The sequence below is a fragment of the Amphiura filiformis genome, chromosome 7 (genome assembly GCF_039555335.1).
Source record: "Amphiura filiformis chromosome 7, Afil_fr2py, whole genome shotgun sequence".
NCBI classification, from domain to species: domain Eukaryota; kingdom Metazoa; phylum Echinodermata; class Ophiuroidea; order Amphilepidida; family Amphiuridae; genus Amphiura; species Amphiura filiformis.
Window position 1 is genome coordinate 28934105 of NC_092634.1, and position 23079 is coordinate 28957183.

Here is a 23079-nt window from a genome sequence, read left to right on the forward strand (position 1 = left end):
TTCTTGTCACATCTTGACACCTGAATGCCTCAGGCTCTTCCTAGTAGCTACATAATGTGGCCAACTTAGTAACAAATAGAACACCTCAATGGTTTCTGTAGCGATTCTTTTAATCTGTTTGCTGACTCACCCACGCTCACTGTTCCTGCTCCTCCATCGTCTGCACGCACGATGTTGACTGTGACAGTGCCGCCTTCGTTAACAACGTATACTGCTTCTTCAAATATCACGGTTGGTAATATAGGAGGATCTTTACACCGAGAAAATATGAATTTAAATTTGCGGTGTTTAACAGAGTTGTTTAGTTCGAGAATAATAAACATTAAAATTGAAGATACTTAAGGGATCTAGAATGAGCGTTTATGGCGTTTCGACAGTATTTTTTGTGGGACATGAGAGCACCTCAGACGTATCGAATTGCATTTTGAATACGAAGCATGTCTTTCTGTTATCAATAATTTTCATTTTTGAAATTCACGATATAATACAAATTTTATGACAAATTATTAAAATTTGATATTTTTCAAATTTTGATATATAACAGTCCTCGAAGTAAATTTTATCCATCTAATGATATATTCTTAAAGTGTATGTAGCTGGGAGGAAAAGCCGACGATCAATTGAAAATTTTGACCTTTTATATTGAAGATATGGATTTTTCCCCAAAAGACCTAATTTTTTGGGGGTTTTGGGAAAAAATCCATATTTTCAATACGAAAAGTCAAAATTTTCAATTGATCGTCGGCTTTTCATCCCACCTACATACACTTTAAGTTTACTTTGAGTACTGTTAAATATCAAAAATATCAATTTTTAATGATTTGCCATAAAATGTGTATTACATTGCGAATTTCAAAAATCCAAATTATTTGATATCAGAAGGACATTCTTCGCATTCAGAATGCAATTCGATATGTCTGATGTGCTCTAATGTCCCACAATAAATACTGTCCAAACGTTCATACCCCACCCCTTAAACATTATACCATAATATACAGAAAGTGAGGAAATTTTTCTAACTTTCATGCAAAGAGTTCTTTGCATAATGAGTATAGTTACTGGGCAAATGAAATTATGCAAACTTATATAAAAGAAATGAATTTTGTTTACCCTTGATATATATGGTAGCAATAGAAGGTTTGCCAACGATGTATGCAGCATTATCCGGAATAGATAGAAGAAATGCTTCCATCCCCTGACCTTCTACTTTCAAGTCCGCTACAGCTGATACCACGATAGGTTCCATATCGCAGTTTGCAACGGCTACGGTTTGTACGTCGAGAGTAAAATCATCGGTTTCTCTTGCGGTTAAGGCCGTAATGTCGACATCTCAATGTGGAAGAATTGGTAGAAAATCTTAACATTATTACAAATCAAGCACAATTTACAGAATTTGTTTTAATATACCAATGAATCCGAGCCTTTTACCGTGTCATTATCCCTGCTCACGCGTAACGCTTCACGTGAGGCTAATACAAATTAATTTGCCAAATATTCTTGTCACATCTTGACACCTGAATGCCTCAGGCTCTTCCTAGTAGCTACATAATGTGGCCAACTTAGTAACAAATAGAACACCTCAATGGTTTCTGTAGCGATTCTTTTAATCTGTTTGCTGACTCACCCACGCTCACTGTTCCTGCTCCTCCATCGTCTGCACGCACGATGTTGACTGTGACAGTGCCGCCTTCGTTAACAACGTATACTGCTTCTTCAAATATCACGGTTGGTAATACGGGAGGATCTGTAGACGGGGAAAGTATAAATTTGTTTATAACATAACATGTTTAAGGTTAATACTAAGATAAACAAATTCTATGCAAAACCAGAAAATTTCTGCCATCATCATGATCATATTTCTGTGTTTTTATAAACAAACATTGTTTCTCCGTTTTAAATCGAGGATAATCTGTGTGAAAACATGCTGAAACCTTTTTTAAAACAAACCCGTACGTTAGCTCTATATAAGTGACTCAAATATTTCACTTTTTTAGCAAAATCAATGAGGTAACCATAGACCATTTGTAGTAACAAATCTATTGTAGTTCAACAGAATAATGCCTGAAGCATACATCATTAAGTGAGAGTGTTAATATTTCAAGTTAAACCTACATGATTTCACAAGGTGACCTTTTGTTGGGTCATGACTTGCCTTTTTTTCGTAACCCAAGTGACAGTTAGAAATCCTCAGGGTTAAGTTATGGAGTGAAAGTGTGACACGATCTGCTCTATGGGGCCAAAGGAGGCATTTTGAAAATTGAGTTTTTTATTATTACCTTTTACAAACATTAGGCCAGCATAATTGAAAATACCAAGAGTCTAGCATACTTGATACTACTAAGATCTGCAGTTTTCTGATGTCTTTTCTTATGTATTTTCTGGTTTTTTACTCCACATTTTTGCCTTTATCTCAGTTTGTCAAATTTGCCGCCTTTGGCCCACCATGGACCAGGTCATGTCACAAATGTAAATGTAATTTAATGGTGATAGTGAAAGAGCCAGCCTTAATTCCATAGATAAAAAAATACGACAAAAAGCAGGGTTCCAGGAAAAGAGATGTTATGTGTACCTTTTATATACACGCTAGCAACAGAAGGTTTGCCAACGATGTACGCAGCATTATCCGGAATAGACAGAATAAACAGTTCCACGCCCTCACCCTCTACTTTATTATCTGCTACAGCTGATACCACGATAGGTTCCATATCAAAGTTGGCAACGGCTACAGTGGATACGTCGAGAGCGAAATCAGCAGTCTCCCTTGCCGTTAGGATTGTTGTGTCGACATCTAAAATTAAAAAAGAGTAAATCTTTTAGGAGGCTTGGTCCGATTTTGTAATGTTTCATTTTATATCCTACATTTACACCTAAAATCAAAACAATATGTTTCATGATGCAGTCATGTCTACAGTAGAATTCACCTCGACCTTTGTAGGACTTAAACCCCATTAAAAGCTATTAAACCAAGATAACACTCATTGAAAACAGCTCAACTGATTAAATCATATCTTCTGGTTAAATACACACAACATATGTTTCTGCTTTACACGTACAATGGAGCAATGCGCTGGGATTATAGTTTCAGTTGGGTGAACGATTATAAAGCGAGCGCTAGAGAACAATTCTGTGTGGTCTTTGTTTACGAAATGAGACAATACGTGCTTATTGTTAACCAGCGTTCTTGAAAATGAGAAGCATGGTGGTTTGCAGACTTAACACGGTTTGGAAATAATTTCTTCATATTTTTGGTGTTATCTGTCGTTTACATATCCTTCCTAAAACACCAAAGTACGCATATTTCCAAACATCTAAATTAGCTAAAAATTTAGGACATGTTACAAAACTATATTTTCTAGAATTTTAGAAGAGTACTTTTAATATTGGCCGGTTATTTTTCACACAGCGACGTTAACTAGGCAATGTACTATTACCTATAACATACACTAAAACACCAAAGTACGCATATTTCCAAACATCTAAATTAGCTAAAAATTTAGGACATGTTACAAAACTAAATTTTCTAGAACTTTAGAAGAGTACTTTTAATATTGGCCGGTTATTTTTCACACAGCGACGTTAACTAGGCAAATCCCCATACTTTTAACGTAGGCTATTTGTAGAGGTCACGCGTCAATGGTAAGAGCACTGTGTATTGTGTATAGGAAAACGGACAGTAACTGCAGTATGTTGAGTTGTATTGCTCCAGCTGTTTTGATATGAAAGCAAACACTTTGTATAACAATATCCAATATAATAATGCACACACCCGGTTGTGGTCACCACAACTGCTTTTCTCGGGCGTCAAGCAAATGTGTGGTGGACTGATCTTTGCATAATAACGCACAAATTTTGGAATAACTGTTGTAGACTTTGATCTGAACAAGCAATGCACAGATTCACATACCCACGTTAATAGTTCCAGCTCCTCCGTCGTCCCCTCGCATAATATTAACTGTGGCTGTACTTCCTTCATCAACAACATAGACAGCTTCATCAAATGAAACGGTTGGCAAGATCGCCAGATCTGCAAAAATAAATAATTTACAATGAATACGTGAGTGGTGAGTGTATTCCTGGGAGTATTGTATGTTCCTCCAGGCTAGATGAGGTGACATGTGACGTCATACAATATAGTATGTAGTTGTCATTGGTCTTCGCAAGGGATAGTCCGCGAATCATGTTTTGTTGAGGACCGGTGCTTAAGGGTACACGATGTATTGTTGGTCGAATTAGCAGCCAAGATTTTGATAATTATCAAAATCAATATGTTATTTGATTTTTGCAAAAGTTCATTCTACAAATTATATACATTGAAAACTTGCTTTATTTGTTGTTGTTAATGAGTTATGTACGTTTTAGAAAAGTGTTGCTGTCTCAGAGCTCTTTACAACATAACTCAAGAACCACAGGGCCTTCAAAGTATATATGTGATATTTGAATTCTTGTACACACTCGCTACGAAATTATCAATGCAAATTTTGCCAAAGCTGACTACCATACGCAAGATGCTGTGAACTACCAAATCGCAACAGGTTAAAATAGTTTCTAACCTTAATTTTACAATTCACGTCACAGCGTATATATGTATAGGAGTAATAAGGCTATAGTGAAGTACTCAAAATGTTTGCGCAACTGTTCTCTTTTTTCCTTTCCTGTGTCAAGTGGTCTTTTCGGGTTAAAGTAAATTATTACGATCAAAGATGTAAGTAGGACAATAGCAAAATAAGGAACAATAAGGGCACAGTCAAAGTTTTATAATACTAGACACGAAGTAATTCAGTACCTCTAATATTTTACCTTTAATGTATACAGTTGCAAACGAAGGTTGACCGATGTTATATGCAGCATTGTCTGTTATGCAAACAATAAACGCTTCCACACCTTCAATGACAGTGTCCGTTACACCTGTAACAGTGATTGGTGACATGGCGTCGTTGGCGACATTCACCGATGTCGTATCGAGTGTGAAATCGTCGGTATCTCGCGCTATTAGAGGTTTGGTTGTCACTCCTAAATGGCGAAAGTTTTATGCGATTTTGAATTTTTGTTGTAAAATATACATTTCGGAAATCTTACATTTATCATGTGGTCATCACGATGCATGGCTCTTTATGATTGTTTAAATTGATTGCTTATTGGTTTTCATGCAATTTTTAATTCTAGACCTGGATAATACCAACAGCGTTCACATTAATATGCACAGATTATTTCCTGCCACTTTGCAAAATTGTTAATTTTTCTGCCTACATAGTGGCGTACGTGAAGGACAAAATACGTTTCCGAAAAACATGTGTTTGAAGGACCATCTCTCAGTGGCCCGATTCCATTTGAAATTGAAGTTTAAGGGTCAAAATATTATACTTTTTCTTTAATAGTTAAAAAGGAACAGCTATTATAGGATAAAGCTAGTTCTAAACCGTTACGCTACTATGTGAAAGTGAAAAGAAACGTAAAATTTGGACAAATCACTCTACACCACTATGTGTTGCGACCGACGATTTGTGTGAAAACTGAGGGAGCTATTTATTTGTATTTTTAATTTAATTTAGCCGAATAATATGAGTTATTCCTTTCATTTCATGATCAGATCAATGATGATAAACACTTTGTAAAGAATATCCCTACCTCTTGTTATTCATTTTGTCTGTTTTAATGACAGTAGGCCTATGCAAGTGTCTACAGGAATTTAATCACAAACTTTGAGCTGATCGATGACTAACCCACAGCTATGGTCCCTGCTCCTCCGTCGTCTGCTCGCACAACATTTACCATAACTGTGCTTCCTTCATCAACAACATAGACCGCTTCTTCAAGTGTAACGATCGGTAAGACCGCGGCCGGTGGATCTAGTAAAATAAGTTCGTAATTATCTTGGGTGGGCTTGTGGGGTAGCATTCAAATACGACAGAATATAACATCTTAAAGGAAGGTTGGTCAATGTTATATAAAGCATTGTCAGCTAAAATATAATTATATTACCAGCTTTTATATAAGTCAAATGTGATGGAAATACCCCGGGGAAATACAATGAAAGATACAGGGATGAATAATTTATGTAAGATTAAAGACAATGGACGATAGATGGCTACAAAATTCTTAGCTCCGGTAATTTATCAGTACACCGAAAAGGAATAGGGCTGATACTTAACAAAGTTGCTCAGAGTGCACTCCTAGGATACAACCCCATCTCACCAAGAATGATCTCAGCAAGATTTCAGACAAAGACGGGAGCAATCACCATCATTCAAGTGTATGCCCCAAACATTGCCGACAGTGAGACCTGCGTAGATGAATTCTACGACCAACTACAAAGAGAAACTGACAAAACACCAAAAAATGACATCTTAATCATCATGGGCGACCTAAATGCCAAAGTTGGAAGCGATAACTCAGGATGGGAGACCGTCATGGGAAAACACGGACACGAAAGCAATGACAGAGGTGAAAAACTACTCACATTCTGTGCAACAAATGACTTGTGCATAACCAATACAATGTTCAAACAAAGCAAATTCAAAAGGCAATGGACATGGGAATCTCCAGACCACAAAACGCACAACAAAATTGATTACATCATGATCAACACCAAGTGGAAAAGATGTATTACCAACTGCAGAAGTTATCCAAGTGCAGACGTTGGATCTGACCACCAAATGGTGTTGAGTGACATCAAACTGAAGTTCAAGTCAAAACCAAAATGTTTTCAAAACCGAAAAGATACGAGATAGAAATTGGAGGCAAGTTTGGCCCATTACTCAATGATGACGACACTGATGTTGATACCATGTGGAATGGTATCAAATCTGCCATAAGTGACACCTCAAAAAAAAAAAAACCAAAGCCATGGATCAGCCAGGAGGTCATCAGACTGAGCGAAGAAGGATCAAAGGTGAAACAGCAGATGAAAACAGATACAAACAAACGGAAAAGAAACGTAAAACCAAGGGATGCAAAGATGCCTGGCTAAAGGATCTATGTGTCAATGTAGAAAAAGCGCACCAAGCCACCAAAGCAAAGGAGGTCTACTCCACCATAAACAAATAAACCCAGCATTAAAATGCAAACTGTTAAAAACAAACAGGGGGAATGCTAACAGATCTAGAGGATGTGAAATGTCGTTGGAAAGAAAACTACGAAGACCTTTACAACAAACAAAATCCAATAAACACTGAAATGACCGATAGCATTCCACAAATGGCTATGGATGAGGAAGAACCAGATATCCTGAAAGAGGAGGTTATCAGTGCTATAAAGAAACTCACCGATGACAGAGCCCCTCGCTATGACAATGTGACTGCTGAAGAACTAAAAGCTACCGGAGAAATAGGCGTGGAAATAATGCACAAACTTTGTAATATGATATGGAAAAATGAAACATTTCCTGATGACGGGGGAGAGCCATCATTAACCCTATCTACAAGAAGAAGGATAAACTGGACTGCGGAAGCTATAGGGGCATTAGTTTACTAAGCCATGTAGGTAAAATCATCACCACAATTATCCAAAGAAGAATCCTAAAGAAAGCTGAAGAGGTTATCTCTGAATCCTAAGCAAGATTCCGCCCAGGAAGGTCGACTGTGGATCAACTTCTTACACTCCGACAAATTGCAGAAAAATACCTCGAACAGGGAAAGGAGTTATTTTGCTGTTATATAGACTTTAAGAAGGCTTTCGACTCGGTATGGCAAGAGGGTGTATGGAAAGCACTCAGCTTCTTCGGATTTCCACTCAAGATAATCAATATGCTTAGGGCCCTCTACAGCAAATCCAACAATGCAGTGAGAGTAAATAGTGATCTTACGGAATGGTTCCACACCACAGTGGGTGTACGTCAAGGATGCGTAATTTCGCCCCAGCTCGTCAATATCCTCCTTGAACTGGTAATGCTTTATGCAACTCACAACATCGCCACAGGAGCACATATCCAAGGCCAGCTTATTTCAAACCTCCGCTTCGCCGACGACATTGTTCTCATAGCAGAGACACCCCGGGACCTCCAAACATTTGTGGACAAAGTATTCAAATATAGCTCCAACCTAGGGCTCAGGATCAACATCTCCAAAACTGAAGTTCAAGTCATTAGTAGACAAGAAATCCAGCTCAACATCAATATTAATGGACAAAATTTAAATCAAGTAAATGAGTTCATATACCTCGGGGCAAAATATCTGGCAGAGGAACATGTAAGGAGGATGTCAAACACAGAATTGGAAAAGCGCTAGGTGCGGTTCAAAGACTACAGCCAATCTGGAATGCAAAGGATATTCGCCGCTCAACCAAAGTTGAACTGTATAAAGTACTTGTTCTGTCCATCCTGCTATATGGGGCAGAAACCTGGACCTTGAAAAAGGAAGATGAGAATCGTCTGCTTGTCTTTGAGATGATGTGTCTGAGAAAAATCCAGGGAGTATCTCGACTAGACAAAATTAGAAATTCAACCATCCGTCAATCACTCGATATGAACCACACCATCTTAAACAGAGTAATTCAGAAACAACTGCGATTCTTTGGACACATCCAAAGAATGCCAAACACAAGGTATCCAAAAATCCTCCTAGAAGCAAGCATACTTCCACAACGACCAAAAGGAAGACCCGCAAAGAGATGGACGGATTGCATCAAGACAGACTCCTCAACCATTAACTTGACACCCCTGGTGGAAGCTGGAAGGCTAGCAACACACAGAACAACCTGGCAAAGCATCATGACACAGATGGCAAGGCAGAGTGATCCACCCGTGCCGACGCCTTAGGTCAAGGTAGGTCAAAGACGATGGTAATGTATTATTACCTCTTAAAAGAAGGTTTGCCGATTTGATGCAAATGAATGTTACATGGGTGTATATACCTTTACTGTATATCGTTGTACAGGGGGGTTGGCCGATGTTATATGCAGCATTGGCTGCAATGCATAGAATAAACGCTTCCACACCTTCGATGACAGTGTCTGTTATACCTGTTACAGTGATTGGTGACATGGCGTCGTTGGCTACATTCACCATTGTCATATCGAGTGTGAAATCGTCTGTATCCCGAGCTGTTAGAAGTTTGGTAGTCACAGCTAAAACGAAAAATGCAAAAATAGTCACAAATTTATCAAGGGGTGTAGTACCACTTTAATGGGTTGGTTATTTCACTTTTTGTCAAAACCCAAGTTTGTAGTTTTTCATAAAATTGCACACACTCATTAAAGTCTACCACACATTGTGATTATTTGCATGTCCACTCCAAATTATGTATACTGGCCACAAAATTCAAATTTAACAATCTGGATGTTAATTGGTCATCAGTACTTGTGGTGTTTCGTGATCTTAAAGACCGAATTTAAAGTTCTACAAGTCCATTTCTCCAGTACCGCCAAGAGCTGAGCTAGTTTGGTGGGTAGATACAAATTCAATTGTGTGGGGGATAATCAACTTTCCCCTCCCCACAGGTGCTACTCCACTGATAAACGTCATATATTCTAATCGGAATTACTTAGTTTGGCTAATTAATACACTTGTGAAGTAGGTAAGATGGTTTTAAGCAGAACATCGTTGATAGTGATTTTGACTCACATACAGCTACGGTTCCTGTGGCTCCATCGTCTCCTCGCACAATGTTTACCATTGCTGTGCTCCCCTCATCAACAACATATACCGCTTCTTCGAAATTGACGGTTGGCAATTCGGTGGGATCTTTATACGAAAAAGGAAGACAATTATATTAATCATGTATATATATGGTATTTTTTATTTGGGGTCAAGGGTCATTAAGGGGTCACTTCCGGTATAAAACAAAATACCTTCAAAAAAATTGATGTTACTCAGTGTATACGTGGTATTTTTTTTATTTGGTGTAAAAGGTCTTTAAGGGGGTCACTTCCGGTCTGAGACGAAAAATCTTCAAAATACCCCCTCTGCTACTAATAACATGGCAAAGTGATGCCACGTGCACACATACATTGACATTATTAGCCAATATCTATGGGGTTTCATATACTTTGGGGTCAAAGGTCATTAAGGGGTCACAGCAAGGCTGTGTTTGTGGTCTTAGACCACAGCTATGTCTAGTTTTATTTTATTTTTCCTGGTTGAATCTTGGAAACCATCTTACCATCGTCAACTATTGTAATTGTCAACCTATGCCAGCGTTCACCTGCTCCACCACCTGATGCTGTCGGGTATAGAACACCGTCTAAATATAACGTTTCGTCCCCTTCGATATCGGTATCGTCTATAATAGTAATTGGTATCTGTACATAGTATGCCGATGAAGCAGGAGTTAAAATCGGTGCTACTTCTTCCACGCCAATGTAATCAACGTTAGCTGTAGCAGTGTTGTCCACAGTCTCTGCAACTATTATGAAAGGGCACTGGAGTAAAATATGATTATTTACTTCTTCTGCGGCTACTTCTAGTACAGTAAAGCATATTTTTTTAAATCTAAAACATCGATTGAAGCGAAATCAAGTTATAGCTTGACTATTCCTCTATACGGCTTAAAAAAACACCATGGGTGGTCCAATATAAAAACGGCCTATCCCACATTTGGGTGAAAAATAGAGGGCGATGCTGAAAATGTGACTTCAAGGTCATCATTACAAATTTAAAACATCTTGACTGTAAAGATATAACTCAGTAAGATGATAAAATCAACGTTTTAAGAAGTGAAGTTGTTATGTATTATATCGAAAATTTCACACACAAAAGTCCAGTTTTCTCAAAATAACCCAAATGGGGGATAGGTCGTTTTTCTGTTCAGCCACTCAAAACTTTCACAGTTTTTCTATTATTCGCCATCCTAGTGTTAAGATTTTTACTATCTTATACTAAAATGCATATTATGCATTCTACTGCGCACATCTTAAAATGCATATATTGTGCATTTTAAGACGTGCGCAAAAGATACTCGACCAACACATTCAATTTAAAATCAAGTGAAACCTCATAGGAGAGGATGTTTTAAGTGGCTTACTGGTGATGTCCCTATGGACCCAACTTTTTGGGTTTTCCTTGTGAGAACGTTAACTCGTACATTTCTGTCGGTAATTGACTGACTCTTCATGCGCAGCCGGTTTATCAAAACCAGTGATGTACGCCAATTGAGTTACCAATTGCCGCAAGCGAAGCTAGCCAAAATGTTTTGAACAGGCGGGGATCGAATCAAGACACGCGGCTCCACCACCCCCACCCCCACATTACATACACGTGCACCGGCTGTGGCATGATTTATGTGTGTCACTCACATTACCGCCTATAGTGTCTCCACATATTTCTTATATCCATATGTGATATTATTTTATGAGTGAATTTCTTTTGTTTTATATTGTTTTTGTGAGGCCGTCATTTTAGAGGAGATAAAAGCAATTCCGCACTCTACAGTTTTTTTCTTTCTTTCTTTCTTTCTTTCTTTCTATCTTTCTTTCTTTCTTTCTTATGTTGAACTTTACATTTGCTCTAGCCTATACCAATCACATGCCTACATTTTGACATTCCTCTCACTCGTGGAATTATATGTGAACTGCCTTTATGCGGTCTAATAAATGGGCTATTCCATTTAAAATCCACACTACCCCTGTGGAAGATTTTGGAAATATCGGCTATATGGGGAGCATGAATCTTAAATGGAATGAGCACATTAGGCAGCTCCATTTGAATTTCATACAACCTGTGAGAAAGATTCCACCTCAATTTTCCCCTGAGGGAGGGTGAGTTTCAAACGGAGCTGCTAATATGTTTATTCCATTTTAAATTCATACTCCCCCTGTGGAAGATATTTTCAAAATCTTCCACAGTGGTAGTGTGGATTATAAATGGAATAGCGAAATGTCCCTCCCCATCCTTCTTACCACCAATCGCATACAGGCCTGCTGCAGTATGTTGACTAATTCGGGCCCAAATAAACACAGTACCAGCATTTTCATTAAACATGCAATTCGATGTTGGCCCAACTCCAGGTCCTCCACAGAAAAGATTCACTCCTATAAACAATGATAAATTAACAAAAAACATATGTCAATCTATTAATTTTAACAGAAGTCAATGCTTCTTGTGTTGTTCTTAAATTAAACGTTTGAAACAAAATGTTCAAAACAATTATTTCAATAATTTCTTTTCAAATAAGTTTGGTCAACTTCTTTCAAAACTGATTTTGACATATTTGTTATTGCAGCGTGATGCGATGCTATAAAAATTGAAATCTGAGCCACGTTTTTACGAGCTCAGCAATGAAAATTTTCATCGCGCAGTGTAAATTTCGGTCCAAGATAAAGTTGGATTTTGTTCAACTTTTTCGTATTGCACTGCAAAATTGCAGCCGTGCACGCTTGAGATTGGCTGCAGAAAATAGGTTGGCAAAATGACCATAATTAAAGGGGATGCAGATCCCACATGCTTTTAAAATAATTGCAGCATCGCGCAATGAAATTTTAATGTATGCCTACCACGAACGAACCCAGGCACCACTAAGCATGCAAAGTGCATAGCATAAGATTTTTGGTGATCCCCGTATCTTTTTTTACCGTGTCAGGCAGCAGAGCGCTGCTCATTAAATATTCATGAACCAACACGTCATAAACACATGGTCTTATTCGGCCAATCAGAATCATTGCAATTGACCCGACGTGGTTTTATGAATGAATTTATATGACCTTTAGGGGGCTGGCATTTTCTTCGGAAGGGGGGTCCCAAATATGTTGGTGACCGGAATCAATTTTTTTATGACCCCCCTATCGTGGGCAAAAAATTTTACGACCCCCTATCGCGGATTGAAAAAATTTATGACCCGCCCCCCCCCTAGGTGTAAGTCCCAACTTACACCTAATTTGATTCAGGCAAATTCATTGCATATAGGACAATTGAGCAAAATCCCTTAGAAACCCACAGTTAGCGGCAACGATAGTATGTGACATTCTACCCTTATTGGTCTCCCTTGGTCTTCTTACTTCTAGGGTAAGGCGTGGCCAGCTTTCTTGGTCAGGGATGGGGAAAAATAACAAAATAATTATGGGGGAGGGCAAAGACGAAAAAACTTTCCGGTTGCCTCATTTTGACCCGGATATATACTTCTACAAACTCGCTATGAAATGATCAATGCAAATTTGCCAAAGGTCACTACCATTCGCAAGATGATGTGAACAACCAAATCGCAGTTTAAATACTTTAGTTGCTAACCTTAACCAACATATGGCAAACGACACTAAAATTGTTTTAATCTCTTCGCATGTTATAATTGAAGACCGAATTAAAAAGACTAGTTTGCGTATGAAGTTATGTCAACCAGACCAAAAATGCTGTACTGCGCAGGTCAGCAACCAATCACGCCGTGCCTTTGCCCTGACGTCAGACGCAAACTAGTCTTTTTAATTCGGTCTTCAATTATACAGTCTTTTTCCACGTGAGTGAAATAGAAAAGCAGTAGAAAAATTATTTTCAACCATGGCAAAAGATAATCATTGAGATTGAAACCAATTTTTAGCAGTCGGGAGAATCGAGACCACCCGTGCCACACCCCCGCCCATACCCCCGTCCATTAAAGATATGCATTTTTCGTGGGTTCTTCATTTTGACCCGGTATATACATGTATGCTTATTGGCGTATAGGAGAGACCGGGGAGTGTCCGCCCTCGGGGCAAGTCCTCCCACCACGTGGTTCTGATCTCGTGACTGCTTGCTGGGAATGTACAATGATGATGTAATTAGCTGACACACGTCATAGCTAAGTACTCAAGTAAACAAGACAGTCTGACACATCTCTCCACAGATATTAAGGTCGAAAAACCTTTCCGAGTCAATGAAGTTTCCTTTTTTTGAATTAGTAATATTGCAATAATCTCCAGACATTGCATAGACAGTTTTCGTTCGTATAATAATTCGGAAGGTGAACGATTTGCCCAACACATTATGCAATTAAAAGATCCACATTATGTTTTTAGTATGCATAACACGAGGTAGAGTAAAGTACCGTGGGGGCAAGTACGCCATGTTTGTGAAGGGATAAGTTCGCCTTGTGTTTTCCCCAGGCGGACTCGCCTCATCGGCGTATTATGCAAAAAATTTACTTAATAAACAAGGTAAAGCTACTGGCAAGCATGTTTTTTAAAGTTAAGTAGGGTAAATTTCTCATACCACCGTTTATGTCCTAGACCATAATCCCCGAAGTTGTAAAAAAATAATGTTAAGTTGTTCACTTTGGACAATTACATTAGCTTACATTGTACCTCTCTAATAAATTAAGTAACTCCCCAGAAGAGAATGACTGCCCAATATACCCTTTACTAAACGTTTGCATTGAATATGTTATTGTTATGCAATATCGTAACCCCTTTTCTTTATTAGGGGCGAACTTACCCACCATATGGACAAAAAAATTTCAAAAAAAAAAAAATCGGATTTATATAGCGCCTTTTTCCAGCTAGATCTTGAAGGATTCAAAGCGCTGTAATTTCGCTGCCATGGTGAATCATCACAATCAGATCACATATCATCTAGGCCAGTTGCAGCCGAACCTGGCGCAGACCTATCCGCACTTAGATTGCAACATCCAGCAATTATCTGTGAAGCTAATCTGTGAAACCCTAAGTTTCACTGGGTGAAGGAAGTTTTTGATAACCAAACAACTAATCACCGATTTTTGAAAGCAGGAGGAAACCGGAGACCCCGGTGAAAACCTGCCAAAGCGAGCATGGAATTGGGATAAACCAAATGCACATACAGTCCTTGGGCACGGCCATGGCTTGAACCCGGGACATCAGTGGTGCAAGGCGAGGGAACTACCGTTGCGCCAACTCGCTCTCCCCAAACAAATCTGCCCCAGCATGGGCAAACTTGCCCCACTTCGCAAATTTGTTTGTTTGACATACTGCAGTTACTGTCCGTTTTCCTATACACAATACACAGTGCTCTCACCATTGACGCGTGACCCCTACAAATGATGTATGTTGGGAGAATGGACACTTGCCTAGTTAACATCACTGTGTGAAAAATAACCAGCCAATATTTTATTTATTCTCCAAAACTTCTAGCAAATATATTTCTCTAACATGACCTAAAATTACAGCTAGGTTAGATGTTCAGAAATGGTCGTACTTTTGTAAAATATGAGTGAGGGCAAGGCATAGCTAGCCAACTCCCCGTGTTATTTGAATGGAGATTTGACCGAAAATATTGGTATCGGACCGCTCACTTCTGAAGGTTGCCACAAAAAAACCGGTAAAAGCTACATTTAAATTATTCTAAATAGGTTCTAGAAAATAAAGTTTTGTAACATGTCCTAAATTTTTAGCTCATTTAGGTGTTTGGAGAGGGTCGTACTTTTGTGTTTTAGGAAGGACATGTAAACGACAGATAACACCAAAAATATGAAGAAATTATTTCTAAACCGTGTTAAGTCAAAAATCATTATGTTGCTCATTTTCAAGAACGCTGGTTTACAAAAAGCACGACATTGTCTGATTTCGTGAACAAAGCCACACATAACATTGTTTCCTTTCGTTTCCTTTATAATCGGTTACCCAACTGAAGCTATGAATACCAGTTTTATTGCGATATCGCACATGAAAACAGTCACTTGTGCACAACCAGAGAAGATCCGATTTAATCAGTTGAGCTGTTTCAATGAGTGTTATCTTGGTTTAATAGCTTTTAATGGGGTTAAGTCCTGCAAAGGTCGAGATGAATTCTACTGTAGACATGACTGCATCATGATTTGCTCTGTTGCTATTGTAAGGCTTATAGTCCTTATATTGGGGTCGTATGTAGCAAAGACATAGGGCTTTTACATGGGCCAATCAGGTCCATTCTCACCTTAAATTGACATCGCTAGGCTTGTCAGAAAAATATAGGGAAACACTCCCCGGTCTCCCCTATATACAAAATTGTGCGTTTGCAATTAGGACAAATTGTTTCAGATGAACTGACATTTTTGTATTGACAAGTTTAGAAATAATACCTTATTGGGACTAATATACACGCGCAATTTGATCTGAAGACAATAATAATAGATATAATAATAATAGATAATAACACTGCCAATACTCTTACTACTACTAGTAATAATAATACTTATTATTGTTGTCAACATGCAATGCAATTACTACTACTTCAACTACTAGAATATTGATAGTAATCAAAATAATAATAGTATTATTATTATTAATGATAATAAAATCGATCCAACAAAAGTAATAATCTATCATGAGACTCACCATGTGTGCCATAAACTACTTCAAAAACCGAAATCAAAACTACGTAAAAGAGAAGCGAACCAGCCATGGTTAATCCATACATCCAGTAACCGTTTTCGACATCCGACTGGCACTTATTATTCTGACGTTTTACTGGATACGTCTACTTTTTTGTAACTTTTCAACAACAAAAAACGTGCTTAATGAAGCCTCAAATTAATTGGTTTCAAAGCTGCTGGTTCCATAAAATAAAAACAAATGACATCAGTAATTGATGATCGTAGATAGATATATAACAACATAAAAACATGGGTCATACCCGGGTGGTCACTCAAATATGAAAATTGTACCCATGCTCATTGGATAACTCACAAAACCTGAACCTAAATGGCGTAAATGATCGTAGTAATTTTTACCAATGGCGTAATCACTTTGTTTATGTCATGTTAGTCGAGCTGGTGAAGTTTTTAAAATAATTTTTACTAATTTATTTAAAGTATTATTTCACATAATTGTTTGAAAAATGCCTTGCAACTACAACATGTAACCCTAAATTGCGATTTATGAGTTTCAAAAAGTAAACCATAACCAGAAATGTATCCCTAAAGGTCTATTGATCTATGGATACAAACAGTTTTGCTAGGTTTCAAAATAATAATGCGATTAGTGCTGGGTCCCGACATAATCCTCGTTGAGTGGCATCGCGAGTTCATTCATGTTTATTCAAACGCAGCGCCTGAGATAGAGTCTTTTGTCTTGAAGTGGAACTAAAAACCACTTAACTCAACAAAAGAGATACATTTTGATGCAGTCGGTTACAAGCTCTTACACATGCCCTTCTTTTGAAGGCACATTGATACACATGTACCGAGTATAAGCGACAAGACGCTGTTGGTGTAGGTAGTAACCAATCATACGTTCGCGTTGGAGTAAATTTGAGCAAGGAATTCAATCGATATTTCTGAAGTTGCCGTTCCAGTAGAAGTAAATTGTCAAACTTCATTTCGCAAACTCTCTAATAACGTCATAATGACGTCAGATGGAGAATGTAAGTAACCAAAAAAGCAGACAAGAGTTAATGTTACAATTTACAGTCTTACAGATAAGGCAAAAAGTTAAAATCCCATCAGTTTTTGATATTTGTTGATAAAGTTTTTGGGCCATAGCTCTTTTATCAAAAACTAAAGTAACTATTACTTTAGGTTATCGCCAGTACTTATAATAAATAAGAATATTTTTAACATTCAGATTTAAACAAAAAAAATTAATTTAAAATTAAATTAAAACTAATTACCGTTCGCTTGCAATAGTATTTAAAATTTAGAATGAAAATAATTGGACAAAACTATGAGAATTGGAAATGTTCTAATTTCTATGAAACTTTCAACCCTGTGGGCATGCTTGAGTGAGAAATACTAATGAACGCGTAGACAACTTTAACCTGGCCCTGTCATATTGTTTTAAACGATAAAATTTAACACGATTATTAGCAAAGCATGCAACGATCATTCCCACAGGGGATAAAGTTTCCGGGAAATGAGAAAAGTTTCAATTCTTATAGTTTCATCCAATTCTCATCACAATTCTATATTTCCACTAGTGTTGCGTAAACGAGTTAAGTTTCTCGAAGCTTAGTGATCAAATTAATTCTTATATATTATGGAAAAACATAACAACTCGTGATGAGCAAAAATATAAACAAAACAATCAAATTGTACTGGGAAGGGAAATGTGTAAAAATATACTGTTTTCATTCACTTTGCTCGGAGACAATTATACTTTGACCGGCTGGTTATTAGCCCCAGAGTTTTCTACGGAATCTACATGCTGCTATATACAAATGTATAATGTGGGAAGGGTGTAAATATACTGTTTACATTCACTTTGCTCGGAGACAATTATACTTTGACCGGCTGGTTATTAAAATATAAGGGTGTTGAGCCACATCCACCCTACCTGCGGACAGCCCCTGAATTTTCTATGGGAACTGCTATTATACAGCCCCGGAGAGTTGTCAAAGATAAAGGCGTCATCATTGAATTCTGTAAAGGTGGTACAGCACAGGAGCGCCTGTTTGGACAAAACACTCGCCCAGTGGGGCCACTGCTAATTGACGAGTGCTAACATCGATCTAACAAGTTTATGTGTTTTCCTGTTGTATAATCAGCAGTGGCGTAGCGTCATAGGGGCACGGGGGGCACGTGCCCCCACCTCCTATCGAAATAATAAAGAAAATCCCATAGGAAAATTGCAAAAAACAGCTTGTGCACCCCCCCTCCCAATCAGACCGGGTGACTCCCCAATCATGGTCGATGCTCCCCCCTCCCCCGCAATCGGATGGCCCACGCTACGCCACTGATAATCAGGTTTTTATCAGGGCCACTGGGAATTGACCAGTGGTAACTTCGGTGAACAAAAAATCACGTAAAATGGTTTTTGTGTTTTTCATGTTGTTTAATCAGGTTTTTGGTTTTTTCAAATTGTTGCAGTAAAGAAAATTTGGTTGCTATAGTGATTAAGATAATGCCAATCAATGCTTGCATTGTATATTTTACTTTTACGTTGGGGGTGGAAGGAGCATATTTTCTTCTGGTCTCACTGGGACATTTGCGAGCCAAAAAATCAGAACAAAATGAAGGCGAATTTTGCTATATGATGACCAATTTAAGGGTAGACGAGGTATTGTTGGTCGAAGCAACCTAAAATTCGATTTTCATTATCTAGATCAATATATTATTGAAAATTAACACCTTGATGTTTTGCAAAAGTTCATTCTACAAATCGTATACTTTGCAAACTTGCTTAATTTATTGTTGTTAATGAGTTATGTACGTTTTACAAAAGTGTTGTTGTCCTGCTCCCTCTTTACGACGTAACTCAAGAACCGCAGCACCTATAAAAGTATATCTGTGATATTTTAACTCTTCTACACGCTCGCTATGAATTGATCAATGCAGTTTTTGCCAAAGCTCACTACCATTCATAAGATGCTGTGAACTACCAAATCACAATAGTTTAAAATAATTAATAACCTTAATTGTATTTTGGCCCATTTTACCATATTTCTCAGTTTTCTCAGTTTTCTCGGGTTTTTTATTTTTTTATTTTTTTTGCTTGAACAAAAAACAGGACAATTATTGCTTTATCGTTTATTTTTTGTTTGTTTTCAGGAATTTTAGAAAGGGCGGCCCCCTACTTGGACAAATACAGGGGGGCATGTCTATGTACGATATTTTCTTCATTTGTTCCAGCGGGACAAATTATTTGAATGATATCCCTCTTTCCGCTTCCATTTTGCATTGAATACTCTAACGGGAACAAGTGCTCCCAAAGAACTTGCACACAAAATAGTTGTAAATAGTCAATGCCATAGTCTTGTTTGTCAGGTTTTTAAAAAAATCTTATTTATTTTGTTGAGCATGTTGAGTAAAAAGACACAAAAATCAACCAACCCGAACTACATTACTTTCATTCAAAAGGTGTAATTAACCATGATTGTTTGATAATTAAATTAATTATGCTTCACATACCCATGGTTAATTGATTGTACTTATTACCATTGCTAATCGCTAAAGGGACTTTTAGAGATCCGTGGAGGATCATACACTCTTAAAAAAATATTACTCAACTTGAGTAAAAAGGTCACAACTCAACAAATTGAGTTAAAAGTACTCAAATTGAGTAAATAATACGCAACATTGAGATCATGCTAGCAAACCCTCATTGTTGGGTACTATTCATCAATACGAGCTCAATGTTGTGTATTATTTCCAAAATTTTAGTAATTTTTTACTCATTTTGTTAAGTTGTGGCCTTTTTACTCAAGTTGAGTAAAATATTTTTAAGAGTGTAAAAGTCGCTTTACAGTAAGTAAATCGGGAAAATGGGAAGAGACCACCAGTCCCAAGGGTCATTAGTACGAAAAGGGATAAAGTTCGAGTATAGAGCATTTTAGGTTAGAATTAATGTGAGGGATAAGGTTAGGGTTAGCATTATGGTTAGGCTAGGGTTACGGTCAGCGTTAGGATTAGAGTCAGAGTTATGTTCAGTGGCGTAACCAAGGGGGACTAAGGGGGAAGCTGCCTCTGAGAGAATTTCCCCCCCTCTTTCCCCCCGTGGGATGCTAGCCGCCCTGATATTTAAGATTTTTAGGCCTTTTTTGTATTTTTGACCATTTTCGTCAAAGTTTTCCCCCTTACAAGTTGTCTCCCCCCCTTCCCCACCCCACCCTCTGAAAAAGTGCTGGCTACGCCACTGCTCATGCTCAGGACTTTAGATTTAGGGTTAGATGCCTGTAATGATGCAGTCAGTGTGCATTCAATATCGGTTAAAGAGACATTTAGAGATCCATAAACCCAAACTACAATGTACATTATTCCCCACATTGCACTTGTAGAATATTCAAATAGTGCGCCGTTGCCGTTGAAGGTTTTTGAACGCCGTTTCGCAAACTGGTATTTTACGTCATTAACACACACAGAAGTATATACCAGGCTTGACGTTTGAGACAGACATTTTTTTAACCTAATTCAATCACTAATTTTCAACAACGTGTAGGGTGTTCTTTACCCAAACCAAAAGAGATTTCCAACAATTGGTCTTTTAACTAGATTTAACATAACCTTTGTAATGCAGAAAGAAATATAAACTATTGTCCTTAAAGTCAATAAAGTGACATATTTTTGTTCATAATTTACTTTATTTAGGCGTTCACTTCGACTTCTGGAGGTTTTAATGACAAAGTGGTTTTGAATAGATAATCCTCTAGACGTTGAAGTTGACTGAAGTTTGTGCTTTTGAACCGCATTTGCAAACTCTTTGTTATTTACGTTTGCACTGCCTCGGACATATTATGTGAGTGTAACGGACCCTTTATTTCTTAATTAAGGTTATACGATGTATTGTTGGTCGAAGCAGCAGAAAAAAAAAAGTTCACAGCATCTTGCGAATGGTAGTGAGCTTTAGCAAAAATTGCATTGTTCATTTCATTGCGAGTGTGTAGAAGAATTCAAATATAACAGATATACTTTTGTAGGTCATGTGGTTCTTGATTTATGTTGTAAAGAGGGCTGAAACAACAACACTTTTGTAAAACGTACATAACTCATTAACAACAATAAGTTAAGCAAGTTTCATAAGTATATGATTTGTAGAATGAACTTTTGCAAAACACCAAAGTGTTATTTTTCAATAATATATTGATTCAGATAATGAAAATCGATTTTTTTTGGTTGCTTCGATCAACAATACCTCGTATACGCTTAATGGCAGGCGGCGAATGGCATGATCGAGCCGGCAACTTGTGAAACCACCCGGCCGTATTTAGCTTGTATTTATATTATTTATTAACATAGGCCTGTTTGTTTGTGATATTTCAAGCGTTTTAAAATTTCAAAAATAATCCCATTCAATTACACGGTTGAGGATGAAAATTTACTGAATTTAGAGAATGCACGGCGGCCACCACCTACTTAAAGGTGATAAGCCCAGGGTTTTCTTTAACGTACAAAATCTTGAAAACGTACGCATTTGACTATTCCATGATTTGATATAGAAACACTCGATATTTGCATCTGGGAGTGATGGGGTCTACATCTGCCTCCATTTATTGTAAAAATGTCGCCAAGACGAATTGCTAGTGGGCGTATTGAAACATAAGTTACTAACTGAAAAAATTATAAAGGACATTTTTGGTATCTACCCAGCAAACTCAAAACGTTTTTGACATCATTCGCAAAAGGTTATAAAAGGTTGTCAAAAAACGTTTAAATGTCGGGTTATATAAAGGGTATATCAAGAGTATAAAACGCTTTCATAACCTTAAGGGCTGGGGTATGAACGTTTGGACAGTATTTATTGTGGGACATTAGAGCACATCAGACATATCGAATTGCATTCTGAATACGAAGAATGTCATTCTGATATCAAATAATTTTGATTTTTGAAATTCGCAATTTAATACACATTTTATGGCAAATCATTAAAATTGATATTTTTGATATTTAACAGTACTTGAAGTAAACTTTATAAATCTGATGATTTATACTTAAAGTGTATGTAGGTGGGATAAAAGCCGACGATCAATTGAAAATTTTGACCTTACGTATTGAAGATATGGATTTTTTTCCCCAAAACACCAAAAAATTAGGTCTTTTGGGAAAAAAATCCATATCTTCAATATGAAAGGTCAAAATTTTCAATTGACCGTCGGCTTTTCCTCCCTGCTACATACACTTTAAGAATATGTCATTAGATTTATATAATTTACTTCGAGGACTGTTATATATCAAAAATTTGAAAAATATCAAATTTTTATAATTTGTCATAAAATTTGTATCATATTGTGATTTTCAAAAAATGAAAATTATTTGATAATTAGAAAGACATGCTTCGTATTCAGAATGCAATTCGATAGGTCTGAGGTGCTCTCATGTCCCACAAAAAATACTGTCGAAACGCAATAAACGCTCATTTTAGATCCCTTAAAAAACATTTTTTGATAATCTACTGCTCAGGAAACAAAAATATTTTACAGAAAACGTTTAAATGTCGGGTTATAAAAAGGGAATAAAAACGTTTTAATAACATTCCAAAAACATTCTTGAAACTTGATAAAAAACATTCTAAACAGAATGTTATTTTGGGGTTGAAAAAATATTTTGTGAAAAATGTCTGCCCAAAATATTTTCAATAACGTTTTAAAAACGTTTTCATGACATTTATATAACCCGACATTTAAATGTTAGTAAAAGGTTTTGATAAAACATTTTAAGAACATTTCTGTGTTTGCTGGGTTCAAATATTTTAACATAATGTTATTTAAGCATCGACACAATATTTGGCAAAAATGTTTACAATAACATTTTTTGAAAACATTTAAAAATATTGTTGTAGTGTGTTTACATACAAAACGTT

General features: G+C 37.2%; 2 protein-coding genes across 2 annotated transcripts; both read left to right on the forward strand.

Annotated features, from left to right (window-relative positions):
• The first annotated feature begins 6197 nt into the window (after window positions 1-6197).
• On the forward strand, window positions 6198-6728 carry LOC140157769 (craniofacial development protein 2-like). Its single transcript, XM_072181017.1, has one exon. The coding sequence runs from the start codon at window positions 6198-6200 to the stop codon at window positions 6726-6728; it is 531 nt and encodes a 176-aa protein (XP_072037118.1).
• Window positions 6729-7086: 358 nt separating this feature from the next.
• Window positions 7087-7470, forward strand: LOC140157770 (uncharacterized). Its single transcript, XM_072181018.1, has one exon. The coding sequence runs from the start codon at window positions 7087-7089 to the stop codon at window positions 7468-7470; it is 384 nt and encodes a 127-aa protein (XP_072037119.1).
• The last annotated feature ends 15609 nt before the right edge of the window (window positions 7471-23079 follow it).

Excerpts from the sequence above, each read along its gene's own strand:
- LOC140157769 (XM_072181017.1), top strand. The coding sequence starts at position 6,198 with ATGATCTCAGCAAGATTTCAGACAAAGACGGGAGCAATCACCATCATT.
- LOC140157770 (XM_072181018.1), top strand. The coding sequence starts at position 7,087 with ATGCTAACAGATCTAGAGGATGTGAAATGTCGTTGGAAAGAAAACTAC.